General features: G+C 40.2%; 1 protein-coding gene across 1 annotated transcript; it reads right to left on the bottom strand.

The window, feature by feature from the left end:
* LOC129254222 (adenylate cyclase type 2-like) lies at positions 1-27893 on the bottom strand. Its single transcript, XM_054892677.2, has 6 exons — positions 27673-27893; positions 26273-26392; positions 24594-24743; positions 22495-22670; positions 15623-15707; positions 1-2864 (listed from the first exon to the last, which is right to left on the bottom strand). The coding sequence occupies exons 1-6, from the start codon at positions 27850-27852 to the stop codon at positions 2670-2672; spliced, it is 906 nt and encodes a 301-aa protein (XP_054748652.2). The 5' UTR covers positions 27853-27893; the 3' UTR covers positions 1-2669.

Genomic DNA, 27893 nt, shown 5'->3' with positions numbered 1-27893 from the left:
CTAATTTTGATATAACATATATCTCTTTATGTATCTTTATTGTATTTATGATAAACTTTTGGCGTGTTTCTACAGAGAATCGTTTAAAACAGTTTATCTTTTCCGGAATCGAAAAAAATCTTAGCGCCTTAGACCAACCTGTTTCTACAGACCGAATAATCCGATTAACTCACATTCCGTGTCGCAATACCGCGTCAATCGAAAATCAGAAAATTCAACCTATGACCTCACAATGAATTGTGGTATGTCCAAAATGGCACCTCGTCAGGAAAATATTCACAATTTATGGTAGATCTCACTCAATGTAGAAAGTGTACGTGTTGCACGATCAGCTGGCAAGATTGAAAAGTGGCAAGAACATTGCAAATATACTTCGAAATTGCACTTCCAGGTTAACACACTTCCGCCAAACACGATACGCTATTTCGCCCTGTGTTTTTACAGAAAAGTTAAATGTTTAAACACGGCAATAACCACTTCCCAGAGATGGTTATGAGAAACCGTATTTTGCACGATGCGGTTTATCAATAAATTGCATCGCGTTTGTTTCTACAGGAAAGTTTTCCGGATTTCTGGATACTTACACGGGTCATACCGTTTAACGATTCTCTGTAGGAACACGCCGTTTCATATATCTTTTAAGGTGAAAAGAAAATAGAGAACGATTTTGGGGTTCTATTTTTGGGTATTATTTTCCCTCTTTTGGGGCTATTTTATTTCTTCTAGCCTAGGTTTGGTACACTTTAATCATTTGGCCATGTGAAGGCTAACATACATTTTGAGTTTTTTTCGTCGAAATTTGGTGTTCATTAGTTTGTTATCAAAACTCTGTCTTTCATGTAAACTTGTTTATAGGAAGATTGACATAACATCTATGTGGAGTGCAATCATTGACCTCTTGTAGAGTCGCAAAGTCATGTGTATTCACAATTCTGGTGCCTTATGCCATACTTTTCAATACTGTGTTCCATTATTTTGTACTTGAACTTATTGGTAAAAAAAATGTATTAATGTCGTTGAAGTAGCTTTGTGAAAGCAATTACAATATATTTAAAATCAGGTATGTTTGCAGAACAGTGGTTTTGCCAAGTACTCAATACATGTGAAAAGCAATCAGAGAGAACAGGTTTATTCTGGGAAATGTTGGTCTTCATTTGTTGTGTTTTTCAATCACACTCTGTCATGATACATGTTTATTTTTAGATTTCCAAGATTGACAGAGTGCTATAGATGTCAACAAGTAGCATATATATTAATAACTTGTGTGCTTTAATTAAGTCCATACTTGTGAATACCGTGTTCCATTTATGTTGTACTTAAACTGCCTTCATTTAATATGTCATTAGTTTTTTTTTTGTATGAATAGGTTTAACTGAAATTGTGTGCACTTTGGGCCATGTGGGAAAAACCCATTATAAATATTGAGTATTATAGTAAAAACATTTTATTGACGTTCTTGAAATAATCGTTTTCAGCATTGTTTTTCTTGTGCATACTTTAATCCATTATTAAACCTAGCATTAACCATAGCTATACATGCTGTTCACCATTGGTCTATCATTCAATGTTCTTTATTGGCCTACTATACATTGCACATCTTTGGTCTACTGTTTATCATTCAGTGTAAACCATTGGTCTACCATTGAATGTACACAAGTTTGTGTTCTATAGTGTATTGCCAATGGTGTAAATTGAATGGTTGACTGATGGTATAGAGTGTATGGTAGGACAATGGTGTACAATGGTGTACAGTGAACGGAAGGCCAATGGTGTATGGTAAATGGTAGGTCAATGGTGTACAGTGTATGGTAGGCCAATGGTGTATGGTAAATGGTAGGCAAATGGTGTATGGTAGACAAATGGTGTAGAGTGAATGGTAGGTCAACGATGAACGGTGTATGGTAGGCCAATGGTATACGGTGAATGGTGTACGGTGTATGGTAGACGAATGGTGTATGGTGAATGGTGTACAGTGAATGGTAGGCGAATGGTGCACGGTGTATGGTAGACGAATGGTGTATGGTGAATGGTAGGTGAATGGTGTACAGTGAATGGTAGGTGAATGGTGTAAGGTGAATGGTAGGCGCATAATGTACGGTGAATGGTAGGCGAATGGTGTATGGTGAATGGTAGGCGAATGGTGTACAGTGAATGGTAGCAAGGCCAATGGTGTCCAGTGAATGGTGGCTGAATGGTGAATGGTAGGCCAGTGAATGGTGGCTGAATGGTGAATGGTAGGTCAATGGTAAACCTGTCTATAGTGGCCATGGTAGATCAATGGTGAATGGTGTTTGATCAATGGTATATGAATGGTAAATTGTGCTCATGAATATGGTAATAGTAACGTCCCAATTATTTAAATTAGCTTGAATGGTATACCATTGGTGTATGGTGGGTCCTGTGCGAATGGTATTCCAATGGTATATCAATGGTGTATATTAAATGGTAGTCAATGGTTAAAAATTGAGGAAGTAGTTTTGAAACACACATTTTTTACCTAATTTTTGCCATAGTGTACCATTACCATTGCAACACAATTAGACCAATGTGTGTTAAAAATTTCATGAGAATTGGTTAAAAATTAAGGCAGTAGTTCAAAGCGTAATATTTGCAATGGACCATCTGACCGCCCGACCAACCAACCGTACACTGATTCCTACATACCCACTTCAAACTTTGTTTGGCGGGGGTATAAATATACTCACATCACTCTTCATTCTCTGTTTGACAAAATGCTGCGCCACATGACTAGGTAACATGTTCTCAAGTAAGACCTTATTGAGAGATTCCATTGTTTCTACTTCCTCCCTCTCGACCCGATATTTCATCTGCCACAGGAACCCTAGACGAGCTGTGTACTCTATCTATATACATGAGTGGCAGAAAAAGGAGGACAAAATATTAAATGCTAAAATATGAGGTGCTCTTGCAATTTACTTTGAACATTTGATTATCAATCTAAGAAAAACAAGAGTGTCGCTAAGACGAGCACATAATGTGCCCACATGTAACACGGAAAATTGAATTATTGGTCAAGCAAGAAAGGTGGAAGGTGGCGAATTCACCTTTGACCTTCTGACCTCAAAACCAATAGAAATGCTGGGATCTATGCTAGTATCATACACACCAAATTATATGAGCCTAGGTTAACTTAAAGTAGAAATATATTGAAAATCATAAAAATGAAGAATTAAAGGGGAAAATAAGAAGAACACGACGGTGTACATCATTTATCATGGAGACCGATGAAACTCACTTAATTGATAGTTTAAAGTTCTCTCTCTGAATGCTTCAAACACGCTCAATTACGTCCGCGAAATTGGGGTTTTTTGATGACGTGTATAAGTGTACGAGAGACGTGATTGGCTCTCCCACGTCAAGCTCCACTTGCATGCAAAACCTGTTGCGAGGGTACGTTTTCTCCACACTGTCACTGAATACTTCTATCACGAAATGAAAAAAAACCCATAAGTTTATCTAGATTTTGGATTTTCAAATTGATGATTTTGAAGATGAATAGAATGATGATGAAGTTTCTAGCTCTAGTGACGTGGATGAAGGTAAATGAGGGGAATTACGTCTATGATGATGAGTCGGACTATTCAACTTGCATGCCGATTCGCTACCAACTCATGCAGCTGCTAGTGCGAGCTGCACGTAGGCCTACCGCGGGCCAAAATAAATCCATCCAAAATACCGATTGAGAGCTGTGCAACACGTGCATCTACTCTCTCAGCTAAGGCGAGCAAGCAATGAGTGTTTGTGAAGGTTTGTTTGCAATCACATACAAGCTACGCATGTTGGGGATGATCTTTTACATCTAATTTTAATTTACCTCAACTTTTTGCTTCAAAAAAGGTTTTATCGTAATTTAAAAATAGTACGAGGTGTTACTATATTTTATATAGATATATAATTCCCCGAGTTTCGTAATTTTGTCAAAATAATGAGATAGAAATTATATCTGTGGCAAAAAGAAGCTGCTGAAAACTGCTTATCTAATAAAAGAGAGCCAATGGAGTAAATTATAAAGTCAAAAAGGGGCCTAAGCTTTCGATCCTAGCAGAATCTTCGTCGGAGGCAAAATGACAAACATATAAAGTGGAACAACCATAATATAGACCACAAACAAGCTACAGCAACACTAGAAACAAGGAGACAAAAGGGGCATTAGTGAGTAGAGAAGACCAATCAGGTTAGTGAAGGGGATGAAAGAAAAGGAGTAGGCAGACACAAAGGGAAGTTAGTGTAAGTAAGGCCAAGAGGGATTAAGATAATGAGGCAGGCAACATCAAACAGGATCTGGAACAGAGAATTAGTGAGAGGTGGGTCAAACAGGTTACAAAGAAAGGCTTAATAAACTGGTGCATAAGAGTGGGGGGAAAAAAAGGGAAGAAAAAGAATGGGGAACAACTGATAATGTGCAAAAGACATATAAGTATATATGATAAAGCATTAAACAAACTAAGAGAAGAAGGTAAGTGTAAATATGTATCTACAAGTGATATGTATATAAATATATCCAAAAAAGAAATGTATATGAAAAAATATATAAATATATACACATATGGTGTAACTGATATGGTAATCCGCTAGGTGTGACGGGAAAAAACATAAGACTATATAGCAGGAAAGAAAAAAAAACATGTATATGTGAAAAAGAGGAAGCAAATTGCCTAAAAAGGTAAAAGCAAATATAGAAGAGAGGGGGTGTATTATGAAGAAACCATAGTATACATGTAAATAAGCAAATGTGGTAAATCTAAAAGAGGTGAGTGGAGAAAAAACAAATATATATATATATATAATAATTATTATATCGCCTGAATAAGGAAGGAAAAATTGGAGCTGAGCTTGTATGAGATATGGGAGGAAAGTAGAGTAAGAAACTATAATGTAACTATTCAAAAGAGCTGAGGGGAAAAATTATATGTATATATAAATTGAAAGTGGATAGGAAAGAAAATCAGTCGTTCCCCTCTTGGATGTTCAGGCCATGAGGTTGGGTGGTGCGAAGTCGTCTCATCCAGAGCTTCCCCCTGCTAGTACGGACTGAGTCAGGACGGGTACCTAAAGATTCGATGCCCTGTAGCATCATGTCAGTGATGGAGTGGTTGGGGAGGTTAAAATGGCGGCCAACTGGAGTGTCCAGCTTTGCTGTGTTGACGGTGGATCTGTGCCCGTAGAATCGTTTCTTGAGTGTGGTCTTGGTTTCCCCTATGTATTGTACCCTACAAACTCTGCAAGTGATGAGATATACAACATTAGTGGTAGTGCATGTGATGTTGCCCTTGATTTGGTGAGACAGGCTGGTAGAGTTGCTGGTGAAAGTATCGCCCTCGTGAAGGTGTATTTCACATATGATGCACCTGTTGCTGGTGCATTTGAAGGTGCCATGCTGTATGGGAGAAGAATGGTTAGTGAGGGAGGGCACTTCAGCACGAACAATGAGGTCCCTGAGATTCGGTGGGCGTCGGTATGCTAGAAGGGGAGTATCGGGAACGGCCTGTTGGAGACGATCAGAAGTGTGTAAAATGTGGTGGTTATCAAACAGGATTTTGCGGAGAGGGGGTAGATTGGGATGGAAGGTGGTCACAAGCGGTATTCTGTCGGTGGTCTCCTTGTCACTTTTTGGTTTGAGAACTTCAGATCTGGGGAGAGAACGAACTTTGTTAATTGCCAGTTGGACTGCCCTGGCCCCGTGGCCCCTAGCACAGAGATGTTTCTGCAGATTCCTGGCATGGAAGGAAAAATCAGGGTCCTCAGAGCAGATACGGCGAAGTCTGAGGGCTTGACTGTAAGCGATGCCGGTTTTGCAGTGACGGGGGTGGCAGCTGGATGAGTGGAGGTACTGGTGGGTATCTGTGGGTTTAGAGTATAGGGGAGTGGTGATACCATTAGACTTTTTCTGGACTGTAACATCAAGGAAGTGGGTTTCCTGTTGGGAGAAATCAGAAGTGAATTGGATGGTCCTGTGGAAGGAATTGATGTGGTCAATGAACGTATGGAGGCTGTCTTCATCCCTGGTCCAGATGAAGAAAATGTCGTCTATGTAACGCCACCAAATCCATGGGCGACAGGGGGCTGAATCTAACATCTGCTGTTCCAGCTTCGTCATGAAGAGACAGGCGAATGAAGGAGCCATCCGGGTGCCCATTGCTGTACCGAATATCTGTAGGTAGTGCTTGCCCATGAATGTGAAGTTGTTTTTTGTTAGTACATGAGACATCAGAGATTTGATATCGGATATGGGGGGACTGGAATGGCCACTGGCGGCCAAGGCTTCACATGATGCTTGAATACCTTCGTCGTGGGGAATGCTGGTGTACAGTGAAGAAACATCGAAAGTGCCGATGGTCGCAGTCTCGGGTATCTGGTCCTTGATGTCATTTAGTTTCCTGAGAAAGTCTGGAGTGTCGTGGATGTAAGAGGGTGCACGTGAGACAAGGGGCTTAATGTGGTAATCAACAAAAAGGGAGATGTTCTCTGTTGAGGAACCATTTCCTGAGAGGATGGGTCGACCGGGGTTGCCAGGTTTGTGGATCTTCGGGAGGAGATAGAAGCGGGCAGGTTTAGCATTAGTAGGGGAGAGAAATTTGTGGGCCTTCTCAGAGAGATACTCGCGTTCTTTCATGTCATTCAGTGTCGATTGGATCTGTAGGGAGAAATTACAAGTAGGGTCAGAATCGAGGAGTGCATAGTGAGATCGATTATTGAGATGTTTCATGGCTTCATCGATGTACTGCTGGCGGTCCATAACAACGACGGCTGATCCTTTGTCTGCAGGCTTGATGATGATGTCGGACCTGTTTTTGAGTGATGAGAGAGCCTGGCGTTCTTCTCGAGGAAGGTTGTCATGTGCTCTGGTGTCGAGGGTATCTGTGGAGCGAACTTGGGATGATACAGCTTGGATGTAAGTTTCAAGGGAAGGAACTCTATTCTTAGGTGGAATCCAAGTGCTTATATCTAACAGAACAAGTGACAATTTATCCCAGCCACGTGAAGTTTATCGTCGGTGAATATCGTCTGCTGCTATTCGTTGAGTAGATTTGCCTTCAGATTCGGATATATTCACTTGTTTGTAAGTACAGTTATATCATTATTTTCCTTCTTTAGAGCCTTGACAGAGGGAAGAGACTCTGTATGGCTGGTCAGGCTGGAATTTTCATGGATTTATTTTGGCCCATGGTAGGCCTATGTGCAGCTAGCACTAGCAGCGCAGCTACATGAGTTGGTAGCGAATCGGCATGCAAGTTGAATTGTCCGACTCATCATCATAGACGTAATTCCCCTCATTTACCTTCATCCACGTCACTAGAGCTAGAAACTTCATCATCATTCTCTTCATCTTCAAAATCATCAATTTGAAAATCCAAAATCTAGATAAACTTCTGGCTTTTTTTTCATTTCGTGATAGAAGTATTCAGTGACAGTGTGGAGAAAACGTACCCTCGCAACAGGTTTTGCATGCAAGTGGAGCTTGACGTGGGAGAGCCAATCACGTCTCTCGTACACTCATACGCGTCATCAAATTCGAGTCAATTCAGAGACCAATGGGAGGCGTAATTCGAAGAGGCATTTTAGTGCTTTTTAATTGGCGATTTCCACCTTATGTATTACTTTCGTTATTTTTGAATGACCAAATGATAATCCCCACATCATGACCTTTCCACTGATATATAATAAGGCCATATTCATAATCAATATATTTCTCCTTTAAACTTAAGTTATCGTGTTTACAAGGACTGCAGAAGGGTAAGATGAAAATAGGCCACTGTGACCTTGACCTTTGGACCTCAAAATCGCTAGGCTTCCTGGGATCCATAGTAGTATCATACACACCAAATTATATGAGCCTAGGTTAACCCTATCCGAGGCCCCCCCCTCAACGAGTTGCATGATATTTTTGCCGCGCAAATTCTTTTTGACCGCGCTGCTCACTGACTTTTTACTTTCAAGTCTTGCGCAACTTTTAAGACCAATTTTGCATCACCCGGGTACGCGATTCCGAAATTACGCAACATTATGTAAGTGCATATCAGACCAAAAATTGCTCAAAAACGTGATTTTGTGTACAAAGTCAATGTAAATTGTGTTTTCCACCAAAAATCATAAATGTATGATTATTTTTAGTTTTGCTGGTCTAAATGTATGTATTTTATGCTGTTTATGATCTTAGAAGAGTCCCCAATGAATTTCATTGAAAAAACAATGAAAAACAAAGGGTCCAAAAAATAAAGAAATACATAAGAAATTGCAAAAAACAATATAATACATAAGAAATTGATCTGATATCACAATTTTTTTCATGTACACTTGCTAAGAACATCACAAAGAGTTTCTATGCCAAAAATTAGAACATTTGGAGCTTTATTTATGGAGTTGGAGGAAAAAGTTTGATTTTGCATACTAATTACGCATAAATTAGCATGATTACTTAATAACAATTTGCAGGAAATAAATTACTACACAGTTCTGTAGATTATATCCCAGACAACCAGCTTGCCAATTTTCGGCACGATCGCGCGGTCGACGGCCGAGATCTCAAGGGGGGGGGGGGGCCTGGGAGGCCCTCCCGGCAATATAAACTCCCAAAATACCCCGGCCTAGATAGGGTTAAGTTAAACTGATGTTATCGCGTTTACAAGGATTGCAGAAGGGTAAGATAAAAACATGTCACTGTGACGTTTGACCTTTTGACCTTAAAATCAATAGGCTTCCTGGGATCCATGCTAGTATCATACACACCAAATTATATGAGTCTAGGTTATGAAAATACTTACCATGATTTTCTTATTTACGAGATAACTGGATATACTCATTTGATTTGCTAGTTCATTACGATTAACTTGCACGCCGAATAAAAGTACACAATTTTTCCTGCGCGCGCGCAGCATCTCCCTACGCACGCACTATCCCAAGATTATCACGCAAATAGGTGTCCATTTCCTCTCATGAGCCTGAACGCAAGACATGTTGCCACACAAGGCGAGGGGTCGGTGGGAGGGTTCAAATGAGCATATCCAGTTATCTCGTAAATAAGAAAATCATGGTAAGTATTTTCATAATTTACATCAATAACTGGGATATACTCATTTGATTTGCTAGACCAACACGGATTCAACGTGAAGGGAGGCATGTCTAGACTAAGAAAGTGCGTACAAAAATAGGGAGATGAAGACACGAAAGGCCGCTGCCTTAAGGACAGAGGAGGCAAATAAGGCCTCATGTGAAGAAAGGTCCTTAAGAACAAGGAATTAGAAGAGCGCCAAAAAGGCGGTCCTCAAGATGTCGTATACGACGATTCCATAGAAAGAGCCCAAGAAGAATGATACTATAGTATCATGGGCCCTCGGCCTAGTGTCAGAAGGAGAACATCATCACCAACTGACTTGATCGTTTCAACAATCCAGCGTGAAAAGATGTCTCGAGAAGCTGCCGCAAACGGCTCGCGCGACAAAACAACCAACTGCAAAGAGTTGGGAATTGTCTGAAGAATGGCAAACAAAGACGAGGGTTAGAAGTCACACCTAATCTAAGCCAATCCCGGCAACGGTCCGGGAGCGATGCATAAGTATGCAAAGCTTTGTACTGTAAATGGTTATATATAAACAGATACAGGAGGGATCTCGACTGATAGACAGACAAAAGATACCCTGAATACCAACCCAAGAGGGAGTTAGTCAAGCGTCAAGAACGACCGACATGTGCCATGACGAACTAAGCCAAACAAGCTCAATGTTTGAGAAGAACTCAAGAGGTTGTAAGATTCGGATTGAATGTATTAATCATCCGTAACCGGAGGGATGATAATTGCCGATGATCAAAAAACGATCCGATTTTGTTGAAAATTTCGACAAGAATGGTGATCGGAAGACTGAAACTTGTACGGTTCAGTAAGTGATCAATCAATCAATCTGAGAAGGCAACAGCAGGGCTAATAAAAGCCACAGTCAAGTCACCGGCCTAATAATTTAAGCCAAGCCGCAACCATGCAAACGTAAGGAATGCAAGATATCTCAGAAGCCCCCGCGTGGGAGAAAGTGCCCAGAATTCGATATCTGTCTCAAATGCGTGAGGGCAGAACATCTGCAGAATTCTGATAGAGAGCTGTGGCAGGACGTTTCCAGCGGTCCGATAAGGACATGGAACGACAGAGAGTAAGGTTGAAGTAAACCACTCGTAAGGCAGTCAATGTGTCGAGAAAAGCGACTGAGTGCCATCCTGTTAATAAGAAAATGCCACGGACCTGCTGTCTATGTAGAATAGAACAGTCTGGTCAAAACAGCTCAAACAAGCGTGTCGGAGAAAAAACGCGGCACGCATCACGACATAATAAGTGTGATAGACAGAGCGATCGAGGGTGGACCCCGGATCCCCTTTCTCCCGTACTAAATAAAACACCCGCCCAAGGGTGCAGTGCCCGCGGCGGGAGAGGTGGGAGGTGGTTTGGCTGAAGCCACCATCGCCGAGAGGGCCCGTAAGGCTAGGCTGCGATGGATGTCCGCTGAGCGGAGCAATCCCTAGTCGCAGCAAGCGTACGCCAGAGGTGAGCTGGCGAACAATGTCTCTGTCATGATCTTACGTGTAAACGATGATCAAGAGATGTCGGTCAAGATGTTCTGAACCAACAGACATCGCCAGACATGATACCTCAACAGTTACGTTCCCGACGGAATCGAGTGAGGTAACAACGGCCCTGTCCTATCAAGATAAGGACGGAAACTGGCTAAGAGTGTCTAAGTCCTCGCTTGACGAAACAAGCGGAGGAGAAAGGCGACTTGAGGAAAATAATCACCAATATTTCCCTCAGTCTGCGATGAGAACCAGTTGTTTACGAAAACAGCCACAAGGCCTGGTTTCTCTGGTGATCGCATGGGCAAGCACCGCCGGTGCCGGTTGCGACAGCATGGAACAGTCCGATATCGGTAAAATAAGGAGTTCCGAGAAGCTGCGGGGGGCGGCAAAAATGACGCCCTAAGCAGCGGGGGATGAGAATCTAAGCTTCTAAAAAGAAGAACTCCAGTGAAGTAAATCACTTTCATGGAGGGACTCATCCACAGTCGGCCCGAGAGAAAGCGGGTCGTGGTGATCGTGGTTAGACAGGCATAAGTATACATACACACACGCATACATTTTATACATAAATGTATATCCAAACATATATATATATACATAAGCATGCACGCAACATCTTACCACGATTACATCATCCTCGGTCACGCAGTGACCATGGCCACATACATAGCATGGAAGGAGGATGAAAGCAGCCTGCGAGGCGACTCAAGTGTGCCGAGTGAAAAAGCTTCTAAAAAAGAAGACAACTCGACACACGGGCACGGTAAATGCGTCGACCGTAGCCCACTCCACACGAGGAAGCGGCGGAGACGCCCACAAGCTTGACCCACATCAAGGGCAGTCTATCGGATAGACTGTTTGAGCTCGACCGAAGGCCTGGCGGTGGACAGTTTGGTGTGAACTCGCCGACCCGGCACGCTGGGTGCGCCCAGGAAGTAGGCATAGAAATGCCGACAGAAAAAACCTGGGGCTTGAAACAAGCCTGAACGCACGTACGACAATCTAAAGAGATATATGGCTGTTTCTTTCCACCGAGATGATGCTTACCCGACCGGGAAAGACTCGGGGAACAAGATGTGAATGTCAACAGGAGGGGTATCTGGCATATAAATAGCCGATTCCCTCCGGGCGTTCGGTGCGGGTGCTGCCGGCGGGGTCCGGGGGGACGACCGATGATGGCAGCTCAGGCAGGGCTCGCACGAGCCGCCCAAATACGAGACAAACAGGTTACAAAATAACCATAATGCACCGGGTGGTGAAGGCATAGCGTTTATTAAGTATAGGAGAACTATTAATCGCCGTGACATTCAGATCCGATATTTATGCTCATAAGCTCGGCAGAGCTACGAGATAGTGAGACATACGGCTGAGCGGTGATGGTGCTAATATCGGAGTCGCCCTCACTACAGCGGCGATCGCTGGAGGACGGGTGTCTGTACTAGCCCTGACTCTAACCTTACAAGGAAGAGAAGGAGTTAAAAGTAAAGACAGGGCACCCTTACTTTCGTATAGAAAGTGAGGTTCAGGCCAAAAGCCGACGGTCCCGTCGCCTGGGCGGACGGTCCGCGGGCGTGATAGGTTGCCCTCTCAAAAACAGCCAAACATTCTCATGAGTGAAGGAAGGCATGCAGTATGTTAGAAATTCTTACCTCCAAACTACAGGCCCGCCTAGGGGGTAGAATGGAGAGAGTTACCGCTGAAAGAGCCGTCGCCGTAAGCGATGCCCGGTCAAACTGTGAAGCTTGACGTAGAGGGCAAACTCGGGAGTACCTGCATATTAATGGGGGATACCCATGCAGGTGAACTTGCCGACGGCTGCCCGGAGTGCGGGCTGGCGGAAGAAACTCAATCCGCTCAATGCCCGACACCGGCAATAAGACCGACAGAAAGCAGCCAAGCGGCTGCAGCATCCAACCAGCGACATACGGGGGCTTGCCGACTTGCTGGGTGAGACCCATACGTCAGCAGCACCTGTGCATATCGTGAAAACACCCATGCGGGTGAAAGGGCCGGCAATTTCAAAGAAAAGGGCCGGTGGCTGGTGCGAGGCTGCTGATAAGCCCGGCCGTCGCGTAGCGGTGGTCTATAATGATGGAGAACACGAGGGTAAGAACCCGTAATGCTCGGGACGTGTTGATGCAACCTGTAAGGATGCAACGTCCAGCCGTCGGTCACCGAGAGCTTGCTGACATGTTGGCTTGAAAGCCATATGTTGGAAGCATCTGCATAGAAACGGGGTCACCGTGTAGGTGAACAGCGTTTCAATAAAAGCCCGGCATGAGAGGGCAGGAGACTGCTTGAACCGCACGGTGCTTAGCACGGCGGCTGAAGCTGACATGAAGCGTGGGGGAATTTACCCGCACTGCTCGTGGGCGTGTGAAGCAACATGAGAGTTGCGACGCCTGACCCACAATTATCGGGAGTCTGGTGACATAATGGGGGGCGATGCCTGTATGTCGATAACACCTGTGTATTAGTGGGAATTTCCCTTGCAGGTGTGTGAGCCGGCGAATCATGAAATTGCCGGTGACTCTCCGATGTGTGAGATGGCGAATGTCTGCTTGACCAGCCCGGTGCTTGACACTGCGGTTTTAGCTGACAGAGAGCATGAAGATAAAAATCTGTGATGCTCGAGGGCGTTCTGTTGTAACATGAAGTTACGACGCCTGGCCATCGGCACAAGAATTAGAAAGAAAAGGTCTGCCCGCGAAGCGGGGTTAGCAACTTAGAATTTCTTCTTCTTCCTCTTCTATGCGGCCCCCGCCGGGGGGCAGAAGAGGGCACAAGAGACAGGGGGGACGTGATATCTCGCATGAGAAAAGTCACCCAAATCTGATCAAGCCGTTTAGGCACATGAACGCTAATTCCACGGTTCCACCTTTAAGGGCATGTGGACGCGATTCCACGGTTCCCTGATCAGATAATCGTGGGATTGACGGAGTCGAGCTCACGTGTCTCTAACAACTAGGGGCTGGTAGCCCTTTGCTAATGCTCCCTAAAGGAGACTGACAAAGCATCGAGCCTAGTCTGTGCCGGGAAAAGAGTCCCATGCTCTTAACCCGGACTTGTTGGACCCGATAGCCGGTGGGTAAAGCAGCCCTGGAGGAATGAGGTTTTCTATACTAGTACAACACTCCCCAAAATAGGTTCAGGTCCCGTCGAGGGAGCCTTGGCTATCACCTTTCAAGCACGTGGCCGCTGCGCCACTGTTCCACCCTAAAACGCTCGGGCACGTGGGCGCGGTTCCACGGTTCCACCCTCTTGGGCACGTGGACGCAACTCCACGGTTCCACCCTCCTTTTTCCAAGGCACGTGGACGCAACTCCACGGTTCCACCCTTTATAGAGCCCATCGCAAAGGGTCTCACTCTCTTGCCCTCATACTCACCGCCGCTGATCACGGGAACAAAATACCATGTCTGGTTCTCTCCCAGCCGCAGGTTTGGAGTCATCAGGAGATGAGTCAAAAAAGCTCATCTACCTGGTAAGTTCTTAGCCTGAAAGAACAAAAGGAGGGTCGAAAACAGAGAGGGGGCGGAGGGGTGGGTGGGTAAGAAAGGTGACAAAGCAAGATCCTTTTCAGAAAATATTAATAATAAAATTAATAACTTCGGAAAGAACATGACCGACTTATTAAACATGAGATCAAACAAAGTTAAGAAGCTGAAGTGAGAAAAAAAAACTACAGTTTTTTTTATATTTTTTTTATCAATTACACGTATACATGACAAGACGAAGAGCAGGATCAGCTAAGAAAAAAAAACACAAGGTTTTTTTTTTTTTTTTTTGACAAGGGTCAAAAGAAATAAGTAAAAGGAGCTGATCTGAAAGGAAGAAGTAAAAACTTACTTCCCTTAAACTGGAAAGCCGAAAACTCATTAGCGAAAACTTTTTTAAAGGACGCTAATAGATAACAGGGGGGCTTCCTAAAAAATTTAAGAGAAATTTTTTTTAAGACAATAAGTCTAAAAAAAAAAATTTCAATACAAAAATAATTATTAAAATTAATTAATAATTAAACAATTAACCAATTGGTTAATTAAACAATTAATTAATTCATTAATTAATCAATCAATCAATTAATCAAACAAGAACAAAAGATTGATTGAGACAATCAACCGACTCACAAAGGAACAGTTGAAAACAAGTTTGAGAACAAACAAGGACGACGCTCCTACCTGTCCCATAGCCTAAGCTGTGGAGAGGAAATAAAATCAATTCAAGACGAGGCAAAGGAGCAAGTCAAGAATAATAAAGAATTAAAAAGGATTATAAAGAAAGGGGCGCGTCGTATCAATGCCTGTGGCACGCAGGAGGAGTGCGCGGAGCTACGGGGAAGGGAAGCGGAAGCAACCCGTCTGTGAGAAAACGAAACTGACGGTCCAGAACTCACAAGTTTATTTAAAGAAAAACGTGAATAATAACACGAAAGCTCCATGCAGTAGGATATAAATGAAATCAATCTAAAGCCTAAAGGCAAAGGATTGAAATAGGCTGTAAATACATAGATAAATATGTAAACAACTGACACTTTTAAGAAGTAAAGTGGGAGTGTACTTAGCTAACGTCTGATCACGGCGGCAGGCGAAAGTAAAAGAGGAAATGGACGCCTATTTGCGTGATGTTCTTGGGATAGTGCGTGCGTAGGGAGATGCTGCGCGCGCGCAGGAAAAATTGTGTACTTTTATTCGGCATGCAAGTTAATCGTAATGAACTAGCAAATCAAATGAGTATATCCCAGTTATTGATGTAAATTAAGTCAAACTGAAGTTATCGCGTTTACAAGGAAGAGTTAACGGTCGGACGGACACCGGGCGTGATACCATAATACGTCCCGTCTAGGACGGGCGTACAGTATAACTGAGAGAGACATTTAAATTTATTTTTAAAAAGAAAAAAAATGAATATATCAATTGAACATCCCATCAACTTGTTCTGAGTATTTTACGGTCCTTTTCATATAACCTTTTAGAATATTATAAGAAAACAAAAACCAATTATTGTATTGTAGTCAATTATAATTTAATAACCAAACCTTCACTTACTCTTCTATGAATGAGAACAAGCATGATGACTAGTACAACCAGCTGGGCTGTCATTGTGATTCTTGTCGGAATATAATTATGAAAACTATAAAAACAGATAAAGAAAATATAAGATACAATATTTATTCATCTTTCTTTCAGTACATACAGTATACATTTATTTATTTTATTACTGATATTTTGAAAGGGTGACTCATCAACAATGGTGGTGGTCTTCCATGAGGCCCCGTTCACGCAATCGTGCTGAAATTTGGCACACAGATTCTTTACCACATGAACTACAAGCCAGTATATAAAAAATTTCTGAAAATAATTATTTTTTATTTATTATGAATAAAATATGCAAATTTATTCGTGAAAAACATTATTTGCATATTCAACACCCAATTTGGGTGGATGTGTCGTGGTCTAGTGGTTCTGATTCTCGCCTTTGAAACGGAGGGTCGTAGGTTCGAATCCTAGCCATGGCGTGGTTTCCTTCAGCAAGAAATTTATCCACACTGTGCTGCACTCGACCCAAGTGAGGTGAATGGGTACCCGGTAGGAGTAATTCCTTGCATGATCTGAGCGCCGGTGATGGTAGCTCGAGCTAAAGCCAAGGTAACAATAGCAGCACTTTGTCTCCTCAGGCAAAAAGCGCTTTATAAATCCAGCTATTATCATTATTATTAATTTCACTCCAAATTTTCTTCTTTTTTTTTTCCAGATGTTATCATTGTAATCTGATATAAAGGTTTCCACAAAGAAAAATTGCGAAAGACAATTTTTTCCATATGTACTTCTTTGTTTTTAGAATTGTTTATGTATTTCTTTGTTTTTTCATCTTTTGTTTTCCTTTGTTTTTTACAATGGAAATTATTACAGACCATTTAACAACTAAATTAAAGCCTTAAATTATTAAGCAGACCAATTAGAACAAAAAATAATCACCCTTTTATGAATTTCGTCTCCCATTTACTTTGTACACAAAGTATAAAAATGAGCTATTTTCGACATGACATTGTCTTGTAAAAAGTCATGTGGCGTCGCAATGCTATACCCGTGTGTCGCGAATTTGGTATAAAAAGCTACGCGAGACTTCAAAGAAAAGTCATAAAATTTTGCAACGTCATTTTTTTGCATTTTAGAAATATCGCGCGAAGCGTTAAGGGGGGCGTTATGGCCCCCCAGTCCTTTCAGGGTTAACCTGTCAAGATAATTCAACTTGATACATGTATATCTATAAATATTTTGGGTTTGAACTAATCACTATAAATGGGTTATATTTATATCTAATTTGACCAGGTGTTTAAGATTTAAGACCTAAACTAGAGTTAAAGAGATGGGACGGAATCATTGGTCTAAGATACTGAAGCAGAGAAACCAAGAATCAGAAAAGAAATAGCTAAGCATCATCAGTAATCATTGAATTGTATAAATCTGTTTATATCTTCATACTGTATGTTTATATGTCCTTGTTATATAATCCTTGTTAGAATAGTTTACTATGATAAAGGTTTTCTAAAACCTAATTATTAGTATTGTTAACAAGTTTACAAAAGTCTGTGGGCACGTGGACCATACACTGCAGTCAAAAGATCCCAGCAACAAGGTAGGCACAAATCTACCGTGACATTGACAAGGGAGCATTGTACGAAATACTTGTACATAATTCCAGGGGCGGTTCCAGGATATTTCGAAAGGGGGGGGCACATTTTTCCTGAGGAATTCGACAAGCAAAACAAAAAAAGAAGGGTTTTAACAAACAAGGCATAAGCGATTTTGTGTCTCGCCCACTTATGATAATAACCAGAAATATCGTGATTTGCGGGGGCACACAACAGAATTGTATCGAAAGTTCATTGTGAAATTACTGGGATGGAATAACATTTGTCATAGAAGTCTTGCACGTAAATTTTAATGTTGACCTCAAAATTAACTTTGACCATACCATGTGACCTCCCAACACAACATGCAGGTCCCCTAAGTACATCTACCATCCATGTTTGGTTGAAAAGTGATTTACGGTTGCAGATTTAGGTGTCAAAAGAGTCTTGCACAAAAACTTTAACGTTGACCTGAATATGACCTTTGACCTTACTATGTGACTTGCGACTGCAGCATGACATGCAGGTCTCCTAACTACATCGACACTCTAATTTTGGGTGAAAAATGACTTGCGGTTGCGGAGTTAGGTGTCATAAGAGTCTTGCATGTACATGTAAACTTTAACGTTGACCTGAAAATGACCTTTGACCTTACCATGTAACCTCCCAACACGATAGCATGCAGGTCCCCCAAGTCCATCTACCATCCAAGTTTGGTTGAAAAGTGACTTATGGTTGCGGAGTTAGGTGTCATAAGAGAGTCTTGCATGTAAACTTTAAAATTGACCTGAAAATGACCTTTGACCTTACCATGTGACCTCCGACCGCAGCCTAGCATGCAGGGGTGGTATTCTGAAAACATTCTTATCTTTGTTCTTATCTCATTGAGATAAGAAGACGCTAAAATCATTGCAAATCGGTATTCTGAAAATCTTCTTAACGCGTTCTTATCTCTGTAAGGACTGCCTCCTTCTTATCTTCAACACGCCCATTTTTAGGATATTACCAATCAAAATGCGCTTTATATTGGCAGTTTAACCAATAGAAGCGTTCCTTATGTCAAGAGAATATCATGGACACTGCGCGTACACTGATTCTGGCGCATTGCGCGAAATAGGCATTTTATACGCAACAACGACTGATTATTATTTCGAGACACGTGCACAAAATAAAGAAAGAAAGTAAAGAAAAAGGTAAAGAAAGCAAATAAAGAATAAAACAGGAAGAAAGACAGTAAGTAGGTAAGTAAGAAGACAGAGAAGGGTCAGAATAAAGCAGAAATTAAAAAAATAAAAGGAACAGAGCGGAAAACAATGAAAGAAAGAAAAGGTAAACGAAAGAAAGCATGCAAAAAAAAAAAACAGAAAAGAATGAGGGTAAAATTAAAAAAAATTGAGGGAAAGAAAGAAAAAAAGGAACAAAGAAAATGAACAAAAAAATATATAAGAATGAAAGAAAGAAAGAAAAAGAATGAAGAAATAAAAAGATTGCAAAAAATAAAGTGAAGGGAGAAAGGAAAAGAAAGAAAGAGAGAAAAGGGGAAAGAAAAAAAAGGACAAAATCGAAAAGGGAAAATAAAAAAGGAAGAAAAGTAAAGAATAAATAAAATAACGCAAAAAATAAGGAAGAAGTTAAAAGATTTAAATGAAGAATGAAAGAAAGGAAGAAAGACAAACAGAAAAAATAAAGAAAAAGAGAAAATAAATAAATGAAATAAAGAAAGACAGAACGAAAGGAAGAATGAAGAAAGAAAGAAAGAAACAAAGAAAGAAAGACAAAAAAGAAACAAAGAAAAAAGGGATAGAAAAAAGAGACGGGCAAAATAAAGGTTGAATGAAAGAAAGGGTGGGAGGAATACTTGTTACTACCAGTGGCCATCCATTTTTAGCAAGAAAGAATGCGGACATCGTAAGATGTGATCACCCTCTAGCTATCTTAAATATTATCATAAATATCGTAAAAAGATAAGAAAGATAAAAGATAAGAACGTTTTCAGAATACCACTTATCTTTATTTTGTTCTTATCTTTTAGCGCGCTTTTGTATCATATGCGCGAATTATAAATTTACGCGCTCAGCATCGATGGAAAGCAAGATATAAGAAAAAGATAAGAACAAAAGATAAGAAAAAGATAAGAACGTTTTCAGAATACCAATTTGAGAACGTGACGTAGATAAGAACAAAATTAAGATAAGAACGTTTTCAGAATACCGCCCCAGGTCTCCCAAGTCCATCTACCATCCAAGTTTGGTTGAAAAGTGACTTACGGTTGTAGAGTTAGGTGGCATAAGAGTCTTGCATGTAAACTTTAACGTTGACCTGAAAATGACCTTTGACCTTACCATGCGACCTCCAACTGCAGCCTAACATGCAGGTATCCCAAGTCTATCTACCGTCCAAGTTTGGTTGAAAAGTGACTTGCGGTTGCAGAGTCAGGTGGCATAAGAGAGTCTTGCATGTAAACTTGAACGTTGACCTGAAAATGACCTTTGACCTTACCATGTGACCCCCCACTGCAGCATAACATGCAGGTCCCCCAAGTCCATCTACCATCCAAGTTTGGTTGAAAAGTGACTAATGGTTGCGGAGTTAGGTGTCATAAGAGAGTCTTGCATGTAAACTTTAACATTGACCTGAAAATGACCTTTGACCTTACCATGTGACCTCCGACTGCAGCCTAACATACAGGTCTCCCAAGTCCATCTACCATCCAAGTTTGGTTGAAAAGTGACTTACGATTGTAGAGTTAGGTGGCATAAGAGTCTTGCATGTAAACTTTAACGTTGACCTGAAAATGACCTTTGACCTTACCTTGTGACCTCCAACTGCAGCCTAACATGCAGGTATCCCAAGTCCATCTACTGTCCAAGTTTGGTTGAAAAGTGACTTACGGTTGCAGAGTTAGGTGGCATAAGAGAGTCTTGCATGTAAACTTGAACGTTGACCTGAAAATGACCTTTGACCTTACCATGTGACCCCCCACTGTAGCAAAACATGCAGGTCCCCCAAGTCCATCTACCATCCAAGGTTGGTTGAAAAGTGACTTATGGTTGCGGAGTTATGTGTCATAAGGTTTGTGAAGGACGGACGACAGGCAGATCCCTAAGTCTCGCCTTCACCTCTGGAGGGCGAGAAAATAAATTGAGGGTATTTCGCCTAAGTGTGCCCCCCTTTTGTCACTTTCAAACGGGGGCATACTTCTGTTTTAATGGCATTTAACATTACATTACAAATTTTAATTGTGCCTCTCAAAAGGGGGAGGGGGCATGGGCCGGCTGTGCCCCCCCCCCCCCCCACCCACCAGATCTGCCAGTGCATCATTCATACGCCTTCATTAATATCAATGAGGGCTTATTTTAGCTTCTATAATGGATAATAAAAATGGCGGTAGCTTCGGGGGCCTGATACCGGCTATATATCCAGGGCACTTCCATTGACGAGTGGATACCATGCGCGACCATGGGTCTCGAAAATCACCCTAAACATGTATTTTCTATATTCTGAAAATGCACCCCTTAACAAGTAATGGCGTGTGAAACCCTACCCTTAACAAGTATTGGAAACAAAACGATACTATATTGGCAAGTATTCCCTGAATTGAACCCCTAAACAAGTACAGCGATATTTCAATTGTTATGTCACGGACGTCGGTTGTCGGTTTTACCTTTACCTACATCATTGGGATTAGTACAGCCTCGCCTCCCACACCTAGCGCAAATTGCCTATTCTAAACACGTAGTGTTGACTCTTGGGGCCGGGTATTGGGGCAAAAAGTACATCCTTTATAATACATTTTAGTCTTAATTTTTTATACCCTTGCAAATTTTACCCTAAACACGTAGCTTTCCTAGCGAAAATAGACACCCTTTTTTTCATTATTTTAGTGTTTTTGACACCCTTATTACGTTATGTACGTAACGTGCCCTATCTTGAAAAAGACATCCTTTTTACATGTTTTTTTTGGTCGTGCATGGTATCCACTCGTCAATTTAAGTGGCCCACCCCCCCCCCCCCCCCCGGATCCAGGGTCGAACTTTTCCCATTGTTTCAATATTCCTAATAGTCTGTGTTCATGGCCATGTATATGTACACTTCAGACGTTGCAAAAATGAAAGAAACTTCAATCTTTGCAAATGCTCTAGAGATAGCTCAGTAAAGACCGAAAGCCACCATGAAAGTCTGTGTAAGGACCCAGTAACATCTGTGTATTCCGTGTCGACTCCCAGTAGCTTATCAAGCAGATCCCTAGTGCTACCTTGTCTGTAGGAACCGCACTTTTCCAAACATTTCCATGTGAATACCCAGTTAAATCCAACGCCGGCATATAGTGGAAAAATATCGATTTGGCACCCCGAATCACCATGGACTGAGATCTGTGTTACATCCTTGAATGTGTAAAAGGGGGCTTAAGAGAAGGGAAAAGAAGAGAAGAAAGGAGAAGAAGAGCATAGAGAAAGAGGCAAGCAAGCAAGTAGAATAAGAACGGGCATGAAATTAATGATGCAAATGTCCTAGAAGTAGATTTAACACATATTTTAGTAAAGCAGCTTTTTTTATTGATCTCCTGCAACCTATTGAGGAGACATTTGCTCAAAATGTTATTCTGGCATATTAGAGCATGTCTTCACAGGAACCTTTTAAAAGTTACGTCACCCCTTTACGTACTTGACTTATATTCAGAAATATCGTCTTCTGGAATCCCCATTGGCAAAATGGCACTTCTGCTGCATTAATTTGTATGTTTCTCTTGGAAAAAGATACGAGGAGACACAACTCTACACATTACAGTCATGTGGAGAGTGGCTGGTACATCAAAGCCTACCCCATACAGAGAGCTCCAATTGTGAGAAAGAGGCATTTCTATCAAAATTTCAAACATTGTAATGCATTACTGTGTGAAGTACAGAAAGGTAGATGGGAATCCTTCTCTTTACTCTCGGGGTGGTTTCAAGAAAAAAAAGTGGCTTTACTATATGTAGCAAAAATGCCATTTTGCCTCAATGGGGCTCCAAAATGGCACATTTTCCTATATGAATAGTCAAAATACGGAAAAGGGATGGGTGACTTTGGCAGCCCCCTGTAGTGTCTAGATCCATAGACTAGTCCCCCAGAATGCTGACCACTAAGTCTGGTCAAAACAGAGTCATAAATGTTGTTTGTGAATCAGCTGTTATATAAATAAATCATGAATTGATGTAATGTCACATAGTCATCCAATAACTGGGAAGATTTGATGAAAACAAATCATGAGAAGATGGTACAACCACTTAACACTTGAGTGCTTACCCTTCTCTGTAGTACATTGTCATATCAGCACAGTCAAACACGGAATGATGAGTGTAGTGTAAGACTACCGAGTTTGCCACCAGTCCCAGTATCATGATGAAGGCTTTAACACTAACACCAACTTGAAGGAACAGTAGACAGGTCTGCAGTGCTAGCATACTACACAAAGGGTATATCTACACAAAAGAATAAAAGAAAAAGGTGTCATCAGACATTCTCCCGACTATATACATCATGTGACTACTTGGAGTAGAATTCGATTTGGGTCGAGCATTCTTCATTGGGACATATCAAGTCTTCTGAGATGTAGAAAAATTAATTTTCACAAACATTTGGCCAGAACATGGACTTTCATTGGAAACATGATTCAGGGTACCCACCAGATCCCCGTAGTTACCAAGTTAAAGCTAATATGTAAACAAAAACAAAAACAAAAACAAGTTGGTTCACAAACCCATATCTTGCCTGATTTTGAGATCAATAAAATAAGCACTATGATCTTTTGACCCCTAGATGACCTTTGACCTTATCATCCTGAAGAACACACGTGTGGTATTACCCAAAGATCATTTGTAATGAGTCTAAACATAATTGATGCAGAAATGAGAACAAGTTGAACAAAAACTTGAAAAAAAAGGATGGACATGACCTCGTATCATTTGACCTTTTGACCCCTAGATGACCTTTAACCCATCATCCTCATGAACACATGTGGTATTACCCAAGGATCATTTATACCAAGTGTAAAAACAATTGATGCAGAAATAAAGAAATGAGAGCAATTAGAAAAACTTGACCTTTTTACCCTTAAATGGCCTTTGACCCCATCCTCCTCAACAACACACACATGGTATTCCCCACTGATTATGTGATCAAAATTAATGCAAAAATAAAGGAATGAGAACGAGCTGCACAAAAAAAACTTCAAAACGGATGTACATGACCACATATCATTTTACTTTTTGACCCCTAGATGACCTTTGTCCCCATCATCCTCATGGACACACATGTGGCATTACCCAAGGATCAAGTGTGAACATAACCAATGTAGAAATAAAAAAATAAAAGTTGAACAAAAACTTGACCATTTGACCCCAAGATGACCTTTGTCCCATCATCCTCAACAACACACATGTGGTATTACCCAAGGATCCTTTGAATCAAGTCTGATCAAAATTTATGCAGAAAAAAGAAATGAGAGCAAGCTGAATAAAAACTCCAAAAAACTATGAACATAACCTCATATCATTTGACCCCTAGATTTCCTTTGGCCGCATCATTCTCATGGGCATAGATGTGTTATTACCCAAGGATCATATGTATCAAAGTATGAACATAATTCATGCAGAAATAAATAAATGACAGCAAGTTGAACAAAAGCTTGAACAAAAAGTGATCGCCAGCTCTCTGCCGAAATTCATTCAGGGGAGACAAAAATGTGTTTATCCAAAAATAGGTCTTACCCATTTAGAGGATTATTTTGGAAGATTCCCAAAGGGGTAATGGGGGGGAGCTACACTTAATTCTATTTTTAGAAAGTGTGGACACTGCCACATTGTACTATTTCATTAAAAAATTGAAAGCGACTCATCCATTCAGCAAGTGTTTGACAGTGCACTGAATTAAAGGGACAGCCACTATTACTGCATGTATACTACACTGCACAATAATTATCTGGCACCAAAGGGGGGCTCACTGGACAAAAGGAATAAACTTAACAATCAAACATAAATGGTTGTTTTTCCAATCCATGTGATTTTGCAGTTATGTTGAGAAATTAAAGTGTGTTTTACATTCTTTATGCATCATAGTATAAGCCTAACAACATTACCTAAATCAAACAAATACCAGATTACTACTTATTGTCATTTGGAAAAAAAGAAATTGCAATGATTGGATATCATTAAGCCAATAAGAGCAATTCATAGACTCCAGCAGATTTAAATCTGGGAAAGGACTTACCTTTGTTGAGTATCACCTGCAGATATCAATTGAAAATTCACCTACGACCATGCATAGAGGCTATTATGATATCAAATATTTCTTGTTATTATTTGTGTCTGAAAATTGAAATAATGTCTCAAATTATTTGAACTTACTACAGGTAGGCTGCATATAAATTTATCATTTGAAGTGGAGTTATTGATAAATGGTGAGGTTGATGGGTTTGCTGAGATCTGGTAGATACTATGAGGTTTGTTAGATGCTGTCTGATTGGCTGAGCATTCTGGGACAGTCCTACACTCTACCTGAAAACAAAAAATGAATAGGAGTAGGTTACCAATGAATAATTTAAAATTAATCACATCATAATAACACTTTGCAGAAAAACATGATAATACTGCTACTGAAAATAAACAGTGCTAAACTTTCTTCTTGTTCACTTGTTTTATTCCTTTCGACAGGAAATGTAATATGAATAAGTGGAGCGCCTCTGGCACTCTCGCCTGCATTACGCGATACAATATAGCAGCAGTGCTGACTTTGAAAACGACTATAAAATGATCATTCACAAAAAACACCATTCATAGGATGATAAAATACTTTGTTCATTGACCCTAAATGACATTTGACCTTGATCGTGTGACCGAAGAATTGTACAAGACGACCAGTGATACTTGATTACACATTTCATGAATTAGATCTATAAACTTTCAAAGTTATAATGGCAAATACCCCCAACATGGGCAAAGTTCATAAACCTTGGTCATGTGACCTGAAACTCACAAAGAATGTTCAGTGATACTTGATTACTCTTATATTCAAGTTTCATGAACCAGATCCATAAACTTCAAGGTTATGATGACATTTCAAAAACTTAACCTTTGGTTAAGATTTTGATGTTGATTTCCCCAACATGGTCTAAGTTCATTGACCCTAAATGACCTTTGACATTGGTCATGTGACCTAAAACTCTGGCAGGATGTTCAGGAATACCTGATAACCATTATTCCAAGATTCATTAACTAGGCCCATATACTTTCTAAGTTATGATGACATTTAAAAAAACTTAACCTTCGGTCAAGATTTGATGTTGACGCCCCTGTCAGAAAAGCGGCGCCAATTAGTCTTGCTCTGCTATGTAGGCAAGACAAAAATGAAAGTAATTATACCCGAGTACAATCAGATATCCATTCATCTGAAGTTGTTTGTATAATACCGATAGAAATACTGAGAATTGCATATCAAATGAAAGCATATCATTTCATCTCTCAGAAAAATATGACATAAATTAGGATTATTGAAGTATTGAGTGCTACATTTCGATGATCACAGTAAGGTCTGAAAATGTGCATATAATGATTAAGAATCATTCATGTATGACCGATTACAATTTGCAACTAAATGCAAAACAAAGGCTAAACTTTCCTCTTCCATGTGATATATAATTCATTATATTGTATGAAAGCTAAGTTAGGGATTTTTAGGTTTAAGTATAGAGTATTTTCTCATTTTGCATTCAATTTGTTATATGAAGAATACAAATAATTCCTTGGGACACTGCAAATCGTATCTACATGTATCAGATATTATATACTTGATATCACACTCATTTTATTGATTATATTTCAGGGTAGGCACAAGCTACAATTGTAGGTCTCCTGTAAGCCAATTTCTTTCAAATATAATCACATGACTTGTTTTCATGATTATCTCTAAACATCTTTATATTAAAAGAAAATGGGAACACAAGAAATTTTGTGATGCATCTTCTTTGTGATATATGACATAACTACGTGTATCCGTTTCATATTAAGGACAGATGCGAGATGCATACCACATTGATGATTGAGATAAGGAGTAGTGTAACCATGGCGATACCAGCCATCAACCTTCGTAACCACCATCGAGCTTGGAGAAGTCTCTCTAGCCACATCATAGAAAGCTTAGCATGACACTGTGTCAAAGCAAAATTTTTTAATTATTATCACTATTAGTATTATTATATATAAAACCGAACATATCAGCAAAGAGATAATTATTGTTCATAATTGAAGGCTATACAACTCTTGGGACTGATAATTTACTATAGTCGGATTATTTGTTGAAAATAAATAAGAAGCATTTTATGTGAATTTTTAAAAATACGCATAATTTTGTTTAAATTAGCATTAAAAATTTTCAACTCAAAATTTCAAAATTCTGTGGAGAAGTTTGGTGAGCCTCATAAAGCTCTACCAGATGGAAGCAATCAAATCAAAATGGGTAAGCAAATGAAGCATTTTTTTGTGAATTTTGAAAAATGCGCATAAATTAGCATATTTCATGAGTTTAAAAATTCTGTGTAGATGTTTTGAATCTCCCACCTAGTGCTATCATGTAAACGGAATTGAAATCGGACTTGAAATGACGAAGAAGAAGCACTTTGAAATTGTGGACAGACGACAGACGCCATGCCACGGCATAAGCTCATCTGGCCCTTTGGGCCGGATGAGCTAAAAAAATATAAACATAACCTCATATCATTTGACCTTTTGACCCCTAGATGACATTTGTCCCCATTATCCCAATGGACACACATGTGGTATTACAAAGGGATTATATGTTACAAGTGTGAACATAATTGATGCAGAAATAAAGAAATGAAAGCAAGTTGAACAAAAACTAACATTTTTGAAGAGACCAACGGACTAACAGACCAACAGGAAAAGTGATTACTAGGTCTCTGCCAAACTTCGTTCAGGTGAGACAAAAAATGATGAAGAAGAGCACTTACATATGTACATGACAGAACAATGCAGTGTTACATATAATCAAGTAATATCCATAAAATGACTCCAAGAAATGAGTAAATGTCGTCCAGCACACAATATACATGAGTATTGATATGAAAGCCATAAAAATAATAAATTGCCACACGAAACTCAACAGTTCAACAGAGGAGAATTTAGGTAGTATAAAGTCATCATCACCATTATCATCATCATCCTCATCATCATCACCATCAACGTAATCATCATGATGATGAAAACCACCTCCACCACCACCATCATCATCATCATCATTCCCATCATCTGTCAACCTCCTCCTCTGCACAAATAAAATCTGTGTGAAATTATCTTGAAATTTGGATTTCCAGTAGAAAATTTATAGTAGAAAATTAGAACTTTAACTCTAAATGTTTTGCTATTTGAAGCAAAGATTATATAATAATATCATTTTTCAAAATGATCTTACCTTCATATACTGCGCCATTGCAATAAGTATCAGAAATAAAAGTATTAAACATGATGTACTGAATACAGCAAACGATAGAGGGTGCTTTGGTTGTGTAAGTAGTTGTGAGATGACCAGACACATAAAAACTATGAAGACACAGAGCATGTAGTACTTGAATGAGGCATCATGGAGGAGCATGAACTAAGAAAACAAAATATGAAAAACACGACAAAAGAATC

This window comes from Lytechinus pictus, chromosome 2 (genome assembly GCF_037042905.1).
Source record: "Lytechinus pictus isolate F3 Inbred chromosome 2, Lp3.0, whole genome shotgun sequence".
NCBI classification, from domain to species: domain Eukaryota; kingdom Metazoa; phylum Echinodermata; class Echinoidea; order Temnopleuroida; family Toxopneustidae; genus Lytechinus; species Lytechinus pictus.
Note: the sequence above shows the minus strand (reverse complement) of the source record. Positions and strands in the feature narration are given on the sequence as shown.

Bases quoted from the DNA above. Each gene is read 5' to 3' on its own strand.
- LOC129254222 (XM_054892677.2), bottom strand. From the start codon at position 27,852: ATGCTCCTCCATGATGCCTCATTCAAGTACTACATGCTCTGTGTCTTC. The intron at 26,393-27,672 runs GTAAGATCATTT...GCTTTGACACAG, and splicing joins CAATGGCGCAGTATATGAAG to TGTCATGCTAAGCTTTCTAT. The intron at 15,708-22,494 runs GTAAGCACTCAA...CTGTTTTTATAG, and splicing joins ACAATGTACTACAGAGAAGG to TTTTCATAATTATATTCCGA.